The 18,396-nt window shown below is 48.0% G+C and overlaps 1 protein-coding gene across 1 annotated transcript; it reads right to left on the bottom strand.

Annotated features, from left to right (window-relative positions):
- Positions 1-7,302: 7,302 nt before the first annotated feature.
- kcnn1a (potassium intermediate/small conductance calcium-activated channel, subfamily N, member 1a) lies at positions 7,303-9,367 on the bottom strand (the record flags this gene model as incomplete). The annotated part of the gene is made up of 3 exons (XM_084480792.1): positions 8,603-9,367; positions 7,790-8,533; positions 7,303-7,329 (listed from the first exon to the last, which is right to left on the bottom strand). Exons 1-3 carry the CDS (start codon positions 9,230-9,232, stop codon positions 7,303-7,305), a joined length of 1,401 nt encoding a protein of 466 aa, XP_084336918.1. The 5' UTR covers positions 9,233-9,367.
- Positions 9,368-18,396: the final 9,029 nt, after the last annotated feature.

The following is an 18,396-nucleotide window of genomic DNA, read 5'->3' as shown; positions in this document are numbered from 1 at the left end:
GAGAGAGAGAGGGAGAGAGAGAGAGAGAGAGAGAGAGAGAGAGAGAAAGAGAGAGAGAGGAAGAGGAGAGGAAGGGATGTAACTCCATAGAAACCACCACCATTAACTACTGTTTTGGTGACAAAAATAGACACACACACACACACACACACACACACACACACACACACACACACACACAAGCGCATACAGCATTCGATTGTAATATAGTCATTATGAGACCCCCCCCCACACACACACACATGCACATAAGCTTGCACAGAACATACAGAAGGAGCGAGTGAGGTAACTCAATAAGGCTCTGTTTGTCTGCCAGAGACGGACAAAATCTGCAGGCAAAGAGCAGAGTTTGCATTAGACTGTAGCAGTAAAATGCCCCAGCATGTAGAACCAAACTCCAGAGCCACGAATAAAATCCATAAATACACGCATGTTCATTTCAGATAAAGCTGGGAGCCCAGATTCGGTACCTGATATGACCTAAGGATATACTTTGTATTGATAAGTAAGTCATTACATTTTTTATATTGACACACACTGGACCATTGTTGCTAAGAAGAATGAACTTGACCTTTTCCATTGAACTTAAAGCTAGGCATGGTCGATTCTTTTAGAACATTTTTTGTCATATTTGTTGAAAGCAATCAATACTAAGACATATGAAATGTAAACCATTCTGTATTTGTGTCGGTCGCAGTCTGTAATATGCCGTCCGATCAAACACACAGGAAGAAGGGGTGCCGGAGACGCAGATTGTGAAATAACTTGATTTATTTTTATTCTATATATATATTTTAATGATGCATTCAAAAATAATTGATTATTTTGTTACCAATATTGAATTACTCATGAATATTGAGATGATGCAAATGTAACTTTACGTATTTATGTTTACTACACTGTCATAACACCGGTCAAGTTGAATGAAACCGTATTTATGGCGTTGCCTATGCTTTGTCTCATTCACAAAAGACTATTTCTGATATTCTCAAGAGCCTGCATGAGGCAGAAAAAGGTTGCCACGAACCGAGAAGAAATCCGTTAATCAGTTATTTAAGTACCAGTCTATTTGCGTTGGATGCATAGATTCCGCTTTTTTCCATTTTTGGGTTGCATGACGGCTGATTAATTTGGTTTAATACTGTGGATTTAAAAGTGTGTGTGTGTGTGTTGTGTTGAATCACAGGGCGGCCGTCAGCCTGGCCCAGTCAGCAGCAGCAAGCCACATTGTGTTTAATTGATTAATAATACTTGCCCGATCGTACTGGTCCACGGGGACGTATCCCCTGCCCTGGCACTTTGGATCAGCAGCCATTGCTGAAAGTTTTCCTGCTGCCATGTGTCCAATCATTTCATTAAATGAATCGGACGGCTTACCTCTCTGTTTACATACCTAACCTTGCTACCTGCATGCACTCTGCCTGGGCACTCATTTCACAAGACCGGAGTCTTTCACAAGGCTAGGCAGACCTATTGCTCAATCGACCCAGCTTTTCCTGTGTTTTGGGGGGAGTGGTTTAGAGGGAGGCCTGAAGGGAGGGATGACATTTTATTTAGTTGGATAAAAATACACAAAATACAAACCTTTGAGTCATTCTTACTCTGCTGCTTTCTCCAAATTGCCAGACTTGGCCTTCAGCCGTTTACTTCACACAAATGCCCTCTAAACCCGGAATTCAATCCTCTAACCTGGTGTGTTATCGTCGATACGATGCGCCGCCCCCCCCCCCCCCCCCCCCCCAGCCCGGTTAGAAACGCGCAGGGCTCTGGGGTCAGCCCGCAGCCACACCGGAGCAACGCTGGCACGCAGCTTTGCGATCGGCCCACAGTGCTGGACGTGAGAGAGGCAGCGCGGGCTCCGTCTATTGCCTTTCATCGTCTTAAGCCATGTCCAGTGGACAGTGGGCCGGTCATTCAGGGCCCCAGGGCAATAAAAATATATTGGCCACCCAATTCAAATATATAAGATATATTTGGAAATATATAAGAAGTATTTCAACCATGAGGACCACATACAATTAGTGTGGGTAACTTCAAAATAACATATTCAGTCGATTCACGTTCAGAAGATAAATAGTAAATTAGATAATAGTATAATAATGCCACATTTTATGAATCTAAATGTTTAAACATTTCTAAAATATATGTTTAATTAGGGCAAAGGCATTTGACTTCCTTGGATCTCTGTTAGGGGGTCTGGGATACAACTTCTAAACCTGTGGGCTTGTTTTGAACCAACATCATACGCATGGCTTAAGTCTTCTTCCTTCCTGTCATGCAGCGTTTAAAAAGTGAGTTGATCAAGGATTTGACAACTGAAAAGCTGTTGGCAATCCCCGTTTCTGCATCTTAATTATATCATCAAAACATAATTCAAACCATATGAATGTATTATATTAATACCATATCTTGGTTTGTGAAATAGGAATTTATTTCACAATCATCAAAAATCAAATCCAAAAAGACAAGTTAAACATTATTCAACACAGGCCTTTTGTTTGGGAATAGAAAATCGCGTAGTTAAACCTGAACAAACATTACACACACACAGACACACACACACAGACACACACACACACACACACACACACACACACACACACACACACACACAAAGACACACACACACACACACACACACACACACACACACACACACACACACACCATATTAGATAAACCAAAAAGAAAATAGGATTCATTGCCATTCCCATTCTGTCATTTAGTGTATATACACCATACACAATCAAATGGTGGATTAAGAAATAGCCAATAAACCAATAATGTTATGGCATGCAGCATGAAATTGCTGCAATATAATCATTACGAAGCGTAAACACACACACACACACAAAGCGACCACAGCTTCCAGCGATGTCAGGAATGACGAATACCATCTTGCAGCGTTCAACATTACTTATACTTCAATGTTCTTTCCCGGTGGCAATAAAAAAAAAAACTGCCCAACACAGGAACCGCCTGAGATCAATAGCCTAATTAGCCATAAAGCATATGCATTTCCACGATACATTAGACGCCTGACATCATGTGGCTAGCATCTCGGCAGAATTAACATATAAATGAGCTTTGGTCGTTTGTTAAGCGAAAATGACCAGGGTGTGACGTTTGCGTATCGCCGTGGACTACCCAGGAATAAACAAACGAGGATAAAATGATCAACTTACTACGCACATTACAGCCTATACATTACCGGGCTACGGCTCGGGGGAGAGGGGTGCTTGTCAAAAAAAATAGAGAGAGAGAGAGAAAGGAACTTTACGAACGGCATTGGGGGGCGTCGTGGCTGAGAAGGACGGCCGTACCGTGTGTCTCTGAGTGAGCCGTGTGCGGGCCCTACGTCGCTGCTCTCAGGAGAACCCAGGAAACCCCCCTCACTCTCTGAATATTACTGGACTGCTGGTAATCCAATACACTGCTCCTTGTACAGACTCACTCAAATGAAACGCAAGGAGAGAGAGAGAGAGGTGGGGGGAGAGAGTGGTGGGGAGAGATAGAGAGAGAGAGAGACGGAGGGAGCGAGAGAGAGAGAGAGAGAGAGGGAGAGAGAGAGGGAGAGAGAAGGAGAGAGAGAGGGAGAGAGGGTAGAGAGAGGCTGAAATGATTAGTAAGATCAGTCAGTGCATGCATGTGTGTGGTTGCATGCGTTTGCGAGTGTGTTTATGCATAGCATACGTGTGCCAAGCGTGGGCTAAGAGTGACTCTAAAATGAATCCAGAAAAAACCTGTTTCCACACGCGATCCACTCTGCTGAAAGGGAAAGCGGTGGAAGGAGACGCAGAGAGGAGAGAGGCGAGCAGCAGCGTCTCCTTGCTCAACTAAACAATACCTGCGCCCACTCCTCACCATAGCAACAAACACAGCAACACAAACCCAGGCTCAGTGCACGCACTGAAAACACTGTGGACCAAATAAAGGGAAGAACTGATCAAGCGATTACAACTTCCAACTTCACGTCTGTACGCCACACTCTCCGTCTCCCGTCTACCCAGTTTGATGCTGGTCAGTTCCTGTGTAATAATAGTAATAAATGTGTGTGTGTGTGTGTGTGTGTGTGTGTGTGTGTGTGTGTGTGTGTGTGCGTGTGTGTGTGTGTGTATGAGAGTGTGACACAGATCTTCCACAGCTCTTCTGACTTGCACTTGCATACAGCTCGCAGATGTTATCAGATGCTGGCAGGATGTGAACCTCCCATGTGAGTCAACGTCTGGTATTTGCCCTGCAGAGTGTGTGTTTACTTTCAAGGTGTTCACTTCCTTCTCAGGCAGGGAAGTTTTGGAGGGCTGGGAACATGGCCGTGTGGTCACCGAGAAACAAAGAAGGGCACTAACCCCTACCCCTACCCCCGCCCCTGCCCCACCTTCTCTACATTAAACAATAGCCTATAGCGGTTTAGATTTAAGGCAACATTACAGTTTCTCTCAATGCAAAAAGGTTGGTCAATCATCACCGCACAATCATATGCTGATGGATCAGTGGTGCCTGAAATAATAAAAAGGGCTATGTGTGTTTGACTTCAATCACAGATAGACAAGTGCCAAGCTTTGGTTATTTGTTATTTTTAACAAAATACATTTTAGTGGGTGAGTTGAAAATAACATTGTTTTGTAAGAGTAATCATGGTGCAAGGAATTAACCCCTGGACCCCCAAGAGTGTGGATAGGTCCATAGGCCTTACCTCCAGAAGGCTGAGCACGGTGAAAACTACAACTGATGTCCATGAAACATTGCTTGAATGCAGGCTGAAGCCCTACATCTTAGGTCTACAATAAGCACCATCTGCTAACCTCCTGAAAAATGGCTAACAATTTCCCCCAAATAATAAGCAGTCCAACCTTAAATAATGCTTTGTTAGTTTGTAGGTGCAACCTTAATGCTTCATACGAGAGCTGAAAAGCAAATATGTTTAAGGAGATGACGGGAACATAGCTGCATCATTAAAAGCGAATTGATGAATTGACTTTTAAATAGATAGGCCATGTGCTTCAAATACCCATATGGAAATGAAAACGCATCAAATCCTCCCTCAGCGAGAGTAAGTTAGTTGCAGGGAGCAGTGTGATATTTCGCCGTCACCACCTTTCTGGATCATATATGCTGATTCGGGGCGTGTGAAGACTACAATTTGGCAGCAGAAGCTGAGAGTTCTTTTCTCCCCCCTGCAATGGCTTTGCACCTCCCTGCCATCTTTCCACTATGACACGTACGACCACCTGTGCTCGCCGGAAAGGTGGGCTGGCACCTGCCTTGACACACACACACACACACACACACACACACACACACACACATACCCATACACACATGCATTCACACACATGCACACACTCACACGCACGCACACACACACACACACACACGCACGCACACACACACACACACACACACACACACACACACACACACACACACACACACACACCGGTGGACCCGGTGAGGGCCGGCTGGAAATAGATCACCAGGCCAGAACATGCAGAAAGAAAATGAGCCTATCACAAATGATCAGAATTAATCTGCCAGATTAATCATTAGACACAGAGACGGACGATGAGGAGCAGGGAAGGAACAGAGAACTCTAGGATCCACTCCCCTCCCCCTCCTCTTCTCGTTCCACCACCACCGTCTCAGCCCCACCCACCCCCATATTCCCCCCCAAACAAATCAACCGCCGCCCACCACCGCGTCACCACGGGGAATATTGCAGCATCGGTAAGTGGCAGGAATTAGGTTCAACATGGGGCGTCACAGCAGAGGCAGCGAGGCCCCTTAATGGAGCGCCCTGTTACCATAGACACAACAACAACAACAACAACAACAACAACAACAACAACAACATGGTGGTGGGGGTACCCGCCCGGCACTCCCGGCGAGCCAGGGAAGCGGCCCGCTGGGCTGCAGCCGCGTAACGCGGGATACGGTAACCGTAGGATACAGTAACCATAGAAACCCTTGATGTGTATGAGTGTTTTTCTCTGTAAACTAGCTCTCTCACCATTTAGGGGAGGGATGTCCAATGAGGGTAGGGGGGTGGGGGAGGGGCTGGGGGGGGGGGGGGCCATGAGGTATTTGAGGGGTCCAACCCCATAGGGTCCAGCCCCATGGAGGGGAGGGGATGGAGCTGTAGAAGACAAGCTGTGCTCCTACAGAGCATCACAAAGTACTCCAAACACACACACACACACGCGCGCTTCATCTGGGGGGCTCCAGACTCCAGAGGGAGACCTAGTTTCGTTCTGATACGTAACGAGCACTGTTTGAGCACTAAGACTTTAAATCTGGGGTAGGCAACATACTTTAGAAGCCTTTTCTGTCTTATTTGTTGAATGAAGCTAGCAAGCGAGTCATGTGTTCTGGGGGAGTGGCCTGAAGGGAGGGCTGGGATGTTTTCCGTTTGATACTTTCAAAAACGAGTTCACGCTGGTTTCTCCAAATTGCCTACCCCTGCTTTAAGTCTTCAGTGAGATACGGATTGCGTTGTCATTTAAAAAAGAATAGCATTAATGTTATCAACAGGGTGCTTCATTGATATAAGGTGCACACAGGAGAGCAGCCTGGCATTCTGCAAAGACAATTATAAATTAGTCGTACTACAGTATAATTATCTCCCACATATGCTTGTCCTTAATCTATAAGAAGATATGTCTTGAAATGTAAGAAATATCCACTCTTTCCTTTATATTAACACTTGCCTTACAGATATCCGCCTCCCTTTACCTCTCCAATGTATCCGGTCCATGTATTATATCAACCACCTGCCTGAATTGTTACATCACTGACTAAATAGAGGCTTCTAAACTTAACTCGACTCACATGTCCCACAATGTAGCACAGCGTAACACAACGCAGCAGAACAAAATGCAACAATAATCAATAATCAATTCCCCCATAAATGGCATGTTACTTGACACTGCATAATGATATTATGTATATTGTAAACAATTGACAGCAATGCATAATGCACCTACCCTGCTTATATTTCAACATAACTTTTTCTAAACACAACATTCCAAATAGTTTTATATTTAAATAGTTCCATCTTCCATCAAAGGAATTGATTGCAATATAATTGTTATTGGGAGTAGATAAGATCCAAATCCAAATCCAGCAAAACAAATCCTCAAATATAGATCGAATACAGAATAAAGGTTGCAGCACAAAACTGCAAAATGGAACAGGTGTGCGTGCATGTGTGTGTGCGTGTGTGTGTGTGTGCGCGCGCGCGCGTGTGTGTGTGTGTGTGTGTGTGTGTGAGTGTGTGTGTGTGTGTGTGTGTGTGTGTGTGTGTTAGCTGTGTCTTGTCTGATAAATAACCTATAGACGTGCGTGTGCGAGGAAAAGACACAAAGACGTGGTTATATTTAATATTGAGCGAATTCAGAACACGAATACGTGTCGGTTGAGTAATAGGCTACTGAAGTGTCCGACATGAATGAAGACCTATGAATCAACGTGCGCAGACAGGGGCTATCAAGCCATTTCGAATCCAACACAGAAACACATATAAACCATACAAAAACACACACACACACACACACGCACGCGCGCGCACACACGCACACATACGCGCGCGCGCGCACACACACACACACACACACACACACACACACACACACACACACACACACACACCAAGCGTTTTTTTTTTATCCAAATCATGACAGGCGTGGCCATGAAATGAAAAATGTTGACAACAATTCCCTTTTTCATCCAATATGAAGGCTCCACGATCCTCGCTATGGCACACACGAAAAGCGCGGAAAAAGAGAAGTACCTTATGTTGATCGATGCGGATCCTCTCCTCTCCTTTATGCGGGCTCTCTGGCCACAGGTGATAGCTGGAGCCGTAGTTAGGGCTGCTGCTGCTCCCGCTGCCGCTGCTGCCGCTGCTGCTGCTGCTGCTCCCTGCAGGCGCAGTCCGGTTCCCCGCGTGCTGCTGCTGCCGCCCGGCAGTCGACTGCTTCACGCCGCTGTGGTCGCGGCAGTGTGGCGGTGGTGTTTTCTCGGCGGTCCTCCCTCCAGACTTATTGCGCTCCTGTTCACAGTGCTGCTGCTGTGGACGCTGGGGACATAACCCCAGTGCGTCTTGCTGTTGCTGTTGCTGTTGCTGTTGCTGTTGCTGCTGCTGCTGCTGCTGCTGTTGCTGTTGCTGTTGCTGTTGCTGTTGCAGCAGTGGTGCTTGCTGAGTCCTACATAGCTCTTCTGAGCCGCTGGCGCAGTAGTTGAGTGGCAAGCTGCTGCCCACCAGTAGCTGTTGCTGCGCTCGTAATTGTGGGAGCTGTTGCTGCTGTTGTTGCTGCTGCTGCTGCTGCTGCAAGTCCTGAGTCTGCGACGACTCAAATGGTCTCCTGTTGGCAGCGTCCGTTGACTCACACACATTGAAGGATCGCCCTTTCTGTGAGTTTCTACGGTTTCCTTCAGGGGAGGGGTCCCTGTGTGGGGGTCTTAAATGACTCTGCTGTTGCTGCTGTTGCTGCAACAACTGCCTCTGGTCTCGGTTCCCTCCTCCTCCTCCTCCTCCTCCTCCTCCTCCTCCTCCTCCTCCTCCTCCTCCTCCTCCTCCCCTGCAGCGGTCCACGGTGCTCGCCTGTCGGTGGGGTTTGGCACTCCTTCGGTCCTCCTTTCGGGAATCCTGGGAAAAGCGTTGGGACGAGCGCGAGGACGTCGGTGGCGGGGGTATCGGCGAGGGCAGCACGGGCGGGCAGGGGGGCTGCGGCGAGAACGGATCGAGGGGATGGTGGTGCTGCTGGTAGCGGTGGTGGTGCTGAGAGGAGCCCGCCTCCTGGTCAGAAAAACTGCAGTGGCAGCTCGGAAAAACCGGCCGCTTGTCCGACTGCGGCTGAGGCGGCTGCGGTGTGCCCGCCGCGGCCCAGGGATCCTGCTGCTGAAGCGGTGCCTGGAGCCGCCCGGAGCCCGGGTCACTACCCCGGTGCGGGGGTGGCGGGGAGGCGATGTCGTAGCTCACCAGAGGCAGCGGGTCGCCGCTGTGGCTGGGTCTGCGGGAGGGCTGACTGAGACACGGCAGCTCCTGGAGGCTCTGGCGGTACGCGGCGGTGGCCGAGGGACGGTCTCGGTGGTGAGACGAGGGCGGGGGCGGCAGGCTGAACACAGGGGCGGCTCCGGGGTCTCGGCTGCTCGGTGCGACGCTGCTCTTCTCTCGCTGGTCGTCGGGAGTTTGGTGGTGCTGGGGGACAGCTCCGGCGTATCGATGCCGCATCCCCTTGATCGCCTCGTCTCGCTGTCTTGCTTGCTCCTTTGCCGTGTAGAGCTCCGACACCCGTTCATTGCGATCAGTCCCAGCAGAATAGAACCGACTTGTATCATTGGTAGGTTTGGTCAAGACCTGCCTTAAAACGTCACCGTGCAGCCAGGACGCCGCCTTCGGTGGAGGATCGGTGCATGCACGCTTTGTATGCGCACGGCAGGCTGCAGCGGCTCCAACGCTGCTGCTGCTTCACTCAAACAAAGCCTCACGGGTTGAGGTAGAACGGAAACGAGGTTACCGGTCTAAGTCTAGGAATGTGTTACACACCCGATTATTTGGTCGATCGCCTGAATCCAATACGGATTCACCAGATGGACTGCTAAACCCCGTCGTGCACACACTGTTCATCCCCAAAATAAATGCACATGCATATCAAATGTGCGTTTTTACTAAATATGCCTTCATGGTTTATAGTACTCAATCATTTCCCCCTGTTCTATTTTGTGCGTGCACAACATTGTGTGTCTTCGTGTGAAACGCACTGAAACCCCGAGCCGATTCCACTTGTTGGCCTGCACGTATAACCGTACAATATCAAAAAACAACGGCATCACATGCCAGTCATGTCTCACTAACGGTAGAATTCCCATGGTTTGAATTACATGCTAAAATAAAATATAAAATATTGGGACAGGTTTAGTTTTAAATGCATGCATCGCCGTCGCAGCTCATGCAGCGTGTCTGCCGTTTGACATGCTGCTACTCACAGGCTGCTCATAGTGAAATAAACTGGGTGAGGGGAAAGAGAGAGTGAGAGAAACAGAGGCAGAGAGACAGAGGGAGAGAGAGAGAGAGACAGAGAGAAAAGTGGGGTACGCATGGCGCGAGGAGAGAGAGAGAGGCGAGCAGTGGCTCCGCGCGCTGTCCATGGTGCTGAGTTAGTTCCCGAACGCATCACCAAAATAGCTCATGTTGCCAACGGATGGACAGCTTCCAAGAACAGAAGGGAGGATCAACGATCGACGTTCACATCTCCCGAGATTTAAGTGGCATATCGTCGAGCGAAGTCCCTTCAATTCTCGACAAATGTATTTTTGTTTGACACCATTTATTGTTTGCAAAAGGAAGCACAAACAACATTACAGTCCGTTATACTGGGAGTAAGCAAGCGGGAGTGGGTCTGAGGAAGACAAGAGAAACAGAAGAAGAGACGGCGGAGACAGGCCAGCGTCTGCGACATTCATCAACTACGCTTAATAACACCATTCTTGAGGCTTGCTCAGCCCTTTGGAGGATTCCTGGGCCTCGGAGACTGCAGCGACGGCAGGCTGTCTGGGGCCCAGGCCAGCGTGCAGAGGCCTCTGCTTTATAGCCCAGGTGAAAGACTGGAAGGTTCAGGAGATGCCCTGGCCCGGTGCTGCATTAGAAACTTGATCATTTTCATTAAGTAATTGCTTGCTGTGTGACCTGTGCAAGTTCCTTGGCAAGATGGAGTTTCATTTGCCTGGTTTGTGGAAGCAATGTTACTGCTTCCTTCCTAAATAATTAAATCAAACTTTACAACTCCTGCTTGGATGTGAACACACACACACTCATTCACTTTACTCACGCTGCCCTGCCCTGCTGCGTGCCAGTGCACACAAGCACGGCAGTGAACACACTCTGGCTCACACACACACACACACACACACGCACACACACACGCACGACACGCTCTCTCACACACACACACACACACACACAACACGTTAAAACTCTGGTCTTTTCTCTTTCCGTGCTGGTAGGCTGGGAGAGCGGCTGGGTGGTGACACTCAGCGAGCGGGCGGACGCGGAGCCGACCAGCAGCCCCTCCAGCGGACCAGAGGCCTGTAGCCACACACAGAGCCTCAGCCCCGCGCAGAGCAGGCAGCGGACAGGGGTGTGGGTGGTCTGGGTGGGGGGGAGGCATACGCGTGTGGGTGGGCGTGTATTAGGGTGGTAGGAGTGTGTATGCATGTGTGGGGGAGAGAGATCTACGTGTGTGTGTGTGTGTGTGTGTGTGTGTGTGGGGGAGTGTGTAGGAGGTGCGTGTGTGTTTAAGCGAGAGAAAGGTGGAATGGACAGAGCGACAGAGAGAGGGACATCTGTTAAAAGCACAGGGGCACAGAAGGGCAAAGTGGATCAAAGGAGATCAACTCAAGAGTGTAAATATGTGGCAGACACAATTGTCTCACAATTGTTTACGTACATGAAAAAGACGGCCGGAATAAGAATCCATCTTAAGGTGTGGGCATGTTAGTGTCTGTGTGTGTGTGTGTGTGTGTGTGTGTTTGTGTGCGTTTGTTTTAGCTTACCTGCCTGCGTGCAGTATGCATGTGTGTGTGTGTGTTTGTGTGCTTGTGTTTGTGCCTGCCTGCGTGCAGTGTGCGTGTGTGTGTGCGTGTGTGTATACGAGGCTAAGTCTTGTGTCTCCCTTTATATTCCGAGTGATGTCTGTGCAGTGGACGGTGGCCATCTTGCATCATTCCACAACAAACCATAAGGACCATAAGCACCATAAGCACCATAAGCACCATAAGCACCATAAACACCATAAGCACCATAAGCACCATAAGCACCATAAACACCATAAGCACCATAAGCACCATAAACACCATAAACACCATAAGCAGCGTTCGACATATCTCACCATCTAGCAGTCAGTGGCATTCGAGTGTGACTAACCGGAGAGCTGGCTCCGGGGGCCGTAAGGGATGGTCGGGGTCGCCTTTGAGAGTGATGGCTGGCCTCGGCGGTGCTACACAGTGTTTGCTACGTGGGCGCGTGAGTAACGTCCCTCGCCCTCGAGCTAGAACTGTTGACGAACCCGACGAACGCATCTAACGCGCTAATACCCAAACGTAATGAGCAACCAATGACCCAGGTGATGAGGGAGTAGTGGTTCGCCGTCCCGAGACCCCCAAGGCTCAGGTCCTCCACTCCCGCGATACGGGAGGACGGGCCCCGTCAGGACCACGTCACACCGGCTAGCCGATGGCGGCCGCCAGTGGCGCCGCTGGCAGCGGCAGTCATGGCCAGGATTTATCTCTGACAACGGAGCTCATTAGTGAGATTTGCTGCGGCTACTCAAATGACTAAGCAGCCGCGCCATCAGTCAAGAGGAGGCAGCTACACGCCGATGCATTGTTAAATATCAGCTGACACGTCAGCAAACCCCGGCGCCCAGGAATGAATGGAGAGACCCGCACGGAGACGGGCGGCGGGGTGGGTTGTTGGTGGTGGGGGGGGGAGGGGGAGGGGCGGGCGGGAGGAAAACTTTGATGGAGTGTTTTCAATTACCTCTGCGAGCGGAGCCAAGGTGCAGGGAATGATGAAGTGACAATAGTTGTAATGCGCCGCAACCGTGGCATGTTACTTCCCAAATGTGACCAGATGATGAAGCCGGATGACTTAAAGATTACTTTTGATGATTGTTGAATGGGATGTGTTGATGGATTGGATTCTGGATTCTGGATTCTGGATTCTTGATTCGCATAGATTCTCAAATATATGACTATCACAGTTTAGAGGCCCATAGATTATATTAGAATAGATTGAATCAGACCAGATCGGATCAGGTACATGACCTTTGAGGACAGTGACGTATTTGGGAACTAACTTCCTCCTCTGGTCGGTGGTTTAAGAACAGCTGCTGTTCTCTCTCATGTGTGAGCACCACTTGGTCTCCTCGTCACCGTCGTTATCAGGGTTTCCCCACACGTTATGTTTGTTATTTCAGTCCTAACTTGTACACTCTCATACCGGCAGAGGTGCTTGTTCAGACTACTTGTAGTTCATAATTGAATCTGCTTAGATTCACTATCTATTGTCATTACAGTAAACAAAGAACGGCTATGGAAATCACATATATGGCTATCACAAGCCTGCAATTAAGACACTTTTATCTGATTAATGACGATTAATGCAGGTGAGCCCTATATACGAGCCCTATAGTAATTCACTGTACCCGTCTCTATACTGTAATTGTCCCAGTGTCAAAGGTTGATCTGTGTTAACTGCTTACCGATGAAAGAGAAGATGTGTCGAACGCATGCGTACTGCACACCCACTGACAGACGGGGGATCGGTAAACGTGCATGAGTGGTTTTGAATACACTGCAATGACACGCACATTATCTCCAAAAAACCCAAAGAAGAAGAATTAGAGCATTGACTTCCCCAAGGTGCACCAGGAGGGATAGCACTAGCGCAAAGACACGCAGAAACATAGAGGGCAGGGCAGGGTTGATCCATGATATCGTGCTGCTGTGGGCTGTGGGCCGGGTGTGTATGCATGCATGCGTGTGTCTATATATGGACAGCACACCGCTGCACAGCAGGGCCTAGAAGCGGAGCACGGATCACTTCTCAACGGCAGAGAAACGTAAGGATGGAGGGTGGAGAGAGAGAGGCCATTCAAAATCTTGCTCTCATCCGCTCGTTTCTTCTCTCTCTCTTTCCGACTCTCAAATCTTACCTACAGCACCTTTAACTGAGCTTAACTGAGGAGTGTGTATGTGTGTGTGTGTGTGTGTGTGTGTGTGTGTGTGTGTGTGTGTGTGCGTGCGTGCGTGCGTGTGTTTGGGTGTGTGTGTGTGTGTGTGTGTGTGTGTGTGTGTGTGTGTGTGAGTGTGTGTGTGTGTGTGTGAGTGTGTGTGTGTGCGTGCGTGCGTGCATGTGTGTGTGTGTGTGTGTGTGTGTGTGCGTGTGTGTGTGTGTGTGTGTGTGTGTGTGTGTGTGTGTGTGTGTGTGTGTGTGCAGGTGGGTGGCCTTGAATGTGTGCAAGATACAGTATGATGGACAATAGTGATAATGATGATGTTATGGTGGTGATGATGATGATTGTGAGAGTGAAGGTGATGATAAGGCTGATATTGTTGGTGATGATGAGGGGGATAGTGATGATGAGGATGAGGTTGATTGCGATGGTGATCAGGAGGGTGATGGTGATGATGAGGGTGATAGAGATAGTGATGGAGCCGGTGATGATGGTGATGGGAATGAAAGAGAGAAGGAGGGAGCTCATCACGATGCAAAGGTTCAAAGACCGGGGCCGAGCTCTCATCATCACAGCCGCGAGCACCACAAAGAGCTGACCAATTGACCCCCTACATCCATCGCCAGCAGAGACTGGGGCTCAGAGAGAGAAGGACAGAGACACACACAGACATGAGGCACGAAGACAGAGAGAGAGAGACAGAGAGACACACACACAGAACCATAAAGACAGAGAGAGAGACAGAGAGAGAGAGGGAGAGGGAGACAGAGACACACACACAGAGACATAAAGACAGAGAGAGAGAGAGAGAGAGAGACAGAGAGAGAGAGAGAGAGAGAGGGACAGAGAGAGACACACACAGACATAAAGACAGAGATAGAGAGAGATACAGAGAGAGAGAAAGACAAAGAGAGACACACACACAGGCACGAAGAGAGATAGAGACAGACGGCCGTGCTCTGAGGTTAAACACACCTTTAGTTTGCCATTCACCAGGTCCTCCTCTCACTACAGGTTACGGGAAGACCCTCACGACACAAGGGTGTGTGTGTGTGTGTGTGTGTGTGTGTGTGTGTGTGTGTGTGTGTGTGTGTGTGTGTGTGTGTGTGTGTCGTACTGTTTATTGTGATGTTCCCCAACTCTATTTTATTTTAGTAAATCAACATAGAAGAGCTTCATGTATTTTTCCAAGCCACACAATTTAATCTGGTGAACACACTATAAATAGACTCGTATTGGGTTCATCATCGTAGGCCTATAATATATCAGTTTAAATTATTCTTCTTACAAATGTAATAAATTGATGCTTTAAAGGTGGATAGAGATGTGCACACACATTGGACACGGTTAAAAAATATAGCTCAGTCTATTTTCATCCACAATAGCAATATATATATAGATATATATTTTCAATAATTGTACTCACCCTTTCTCAAAGGGATGATGCACGTGCTGCCTCGTGGAGAAGAACACAGCCCTTCAGCGGTGATCACACCCGACAGCAAGGAGATCAATAGTCTCATGCCCACAAGAGGGGACTCTCCCAGCCAGTCTGTCTCCGCTGTCGCTTCCCCAGGTAGCGATGGGGAATACACCCTCTGAATGGCTGTTGTAAACCAGAGCACACTCTGGTGTTGTGACGTTATGCTTTATTGTCATTGGCTATTTCCCCATCTCTTTCTCCCTCGTTACGTGAGGTTATTATTCTCCACGTCTGGAGACTTAATGGCAGCAGCCGCCCAAAGGTCTTTGTAAGCGAGTTGTTGTTTCATTTTTAGCCTGAGCAAATCTAACCTTTCGAATCGACAGTGAATGCTAATTCCGCACCAGTGATAGCCCGCGAAATTAACTATGGGCGGGGAGCGGTTAATTTGATTTGTGAAGTCGATACAAATTCGCCATTATCGGGACGAGAGGGAATACAAATAAAATTAGCTGAGAAAAAAAAATCGTTTGCCTGAAAGCCCACATTTTGATAGAAGCCGTAACAAATCGACAGAGACACTTCGGGGTGTTTTATGACCTTGTGTTTGCTGACGTCTCCCCCTCTATTTCTCTCCAACCCCCTTTTCTAAATTGATGCGGGGATTCCTGCTTCTATTTTTAGAAACCTCGGCGGTGAAAAGCGGCGCGTGGGAGGAGGAGGAGGAGGCGAGGGGGGAGGGCGGTGCGCGGGGGCTTCCCATGCGGACTTCAGCTGCAGCAGCACGAGCACAATAGCCCCCCACTGTCAAGGCTTTGAATCGTGACCAGGCAGCCGGATCGGCACGAGGAGATGGAGACAAAAGGCGCGCCGTTTCATTCTCCCTGTTTCAGAAACGTATTATTTTTTGCGCACGCGTTGATGTTCCACCACGAGGGTTAATAGACTACAGGGGATATAGTCAGGCTATTATTTAGGAGAGATAGGCTTGAAGAGAAGCACACGTTTCCATGTGCACCATCGACCATAAAATAAGATCAATAATTGAACAGCTAGGTGGTGTATCTTATTCCGGTATGTTCTTGAAATGAAGAATCCATTATCTCTGTTTGTCGACACAATATGACATAGCCGTTATTAAGGGAAGGGTGTGCCCGTGCAATAACGTCGGCCTACACGCATTCATATGTTGATATCTAAAATGTATTCTAACAGCACACCAGTGAAGATAAGGGCCATGGTTCTTGTTATCAGCGGTGATCACCTGTGTTTATATGCTTCGATGACGCAAACGGAAATTTGGAACAAAATGCCTTACCCAGTAGCACTTAAACCATAAAGGAACCAACGTGTTCGCGCCATAGGGAGGGCTTCATAATTCATCACCAGGACACTATTTTTAGCTGCAGTGCTGGCGCGGAGGGTTTCTAGGCACAGTCACAGCAGGCCCACCGCAGGGGGAAGCCCGGTCGCACCGCTATATACACCAGATAAGGGCTTAGGCCTTCACAAGGCATCCGGTTAGCAGACGCAAACAGCCTTTAATAAAGGACCTGGTTAATATTACAAGGGATCGGTGGTGGTTTATAGGCCCATGAAAATGTCATTAAATAAAAGCCATATTTCTATGGAAACATCTGGCATGAGGCTAAATGTTCCCGCATTTATTGTGTCAAATAATCATGATTGCATTGTGTGTCTGTCCATGCATGTGCACGCACGGTGTGTGTGTGTGTGTGTGTGTGTGTGTGTGTGTGGATTTTACTGAAGCAGAAAGGACAATTGCTCAATCTCTGTAAACAGTTCAGATTTCCAATTCTGTAAAAGCAGACGATCAATACTATTTTGGATGCGACAGAGGACCGGACCGCACATGACAGAGGGTGATAGAGGTCACTCCAATACACCAACGTTAAATATATAGACATTTTGGGATACAAGCGACCGGGTATTTGAATGAAGAAGAAAATCAGTTAATAGTAGTTCATATATCTTGTGGACACGGTTCTCATTGGCTGGTCGGATCCCTCATTAGACGAAGGGAAATTTGTTCGGACAGACAGACAGATCTTCAGTCTTTATAGCACCCGCCATGACGCCTGAAATAACGACCCCAAATAATGACCCCCCCAGGGGAGCGCGGGGGGGGGGGGGGGGGGGGGTGGTCTTCATCATGTGACTTTCTGCGCCACCACTTCCTTCCAATCTTGTCCGTTCTCCTTGTTGCCAGGGACACCGTACATTGCCAGCATGCTGTGACTCTGCGCATAGACTCAAATCCCCTATATCCACAAGAGCCTCTTTGCCACTTCCTTCCTATCCCCGTATCTGTTGTCATGGCAGCATTTTGGCGGGGAGGGGGGGGGTCACCTGACTCTCCAGAGGTCATAAACTCTTTGTTCAGGTTCTGGGTTCAATGCCCCATGTGCGCTGTTTTATTCTGTATGCATCCTTGAGCAGGATGGGTAACCCCTACCTGCTGCTTTCTGACATTTAAATCAAACAACGGATAGAATCACTGGTTACATGAATAACTAGTATTAGTATATGAATAACTAGTATTAGTATTAGTATATGAATAACTAGTATTAGTATTAGTATATGCTACAGGTGAACCTCCTAAGATGGCGCAATTTGATTGGTTCGCTATCTCGGGATATTGGGCACTATCCCATGATTGAGATCTCAAAGTTAGGATATTGTTTTCATCGCAAAATGTCCCACTTTAAACCGTTAATAAAAACAAATAAATCCCGGCAAAAAGTGTTATCTTTATTTTTGGAGTGTTCACATCTAGTATAAACTAAAACAATTATTCACCTCAGGCTCCGTGAATAATCGTTAAATAGTAAATGAACTGTTTTGAGCCACTCAACAATGGGCTTGAAATGCACCACACCGGTTACCCTGCTGCATGCAGACCGTCATTTTATTAAGATACCATCCAGATTCTACAAAGTCAGTGAGGAGGACCATCAGACATAGTCTCTCTCTCTCTCTCTCTCCCCCTCTCTCTCTCTCTCTCTCTCTCTCTCTCTGTCTGTCTCTCTTTCATTAAATCCCCCACCGTCCACAAGGTGAGCAGCGGAGACCTTAATATCTTCATGTCCCATTTACCCGCCAGAGGTGTGGATCAGGTGCAGGTCAGGGGACGGCTCCCTCATTCTCTGCCTGCCATCCCACAAAGGGATTTATTTTATTATATATATATATATATATATATATATATATATATAC

Source organism: Micromesistius poutassou (assembly GCF_964030765.1).
Source record: "Micromesistius poutassou genome assembly, chromosome: 16".
Classification (NCBI taxonomy): domain Eukaryota; kingdom Metazoa; phylum Chordata; class Actinopteri; order Gadiformes; family Gadidae; genus Micromesistius; species Micromesistius poutassou.
The sequence above is the reverse complement of the archived record's forward strand: the minus strand, read 5'-3'. Positions and strand labels throughout refer to the sequence as shown.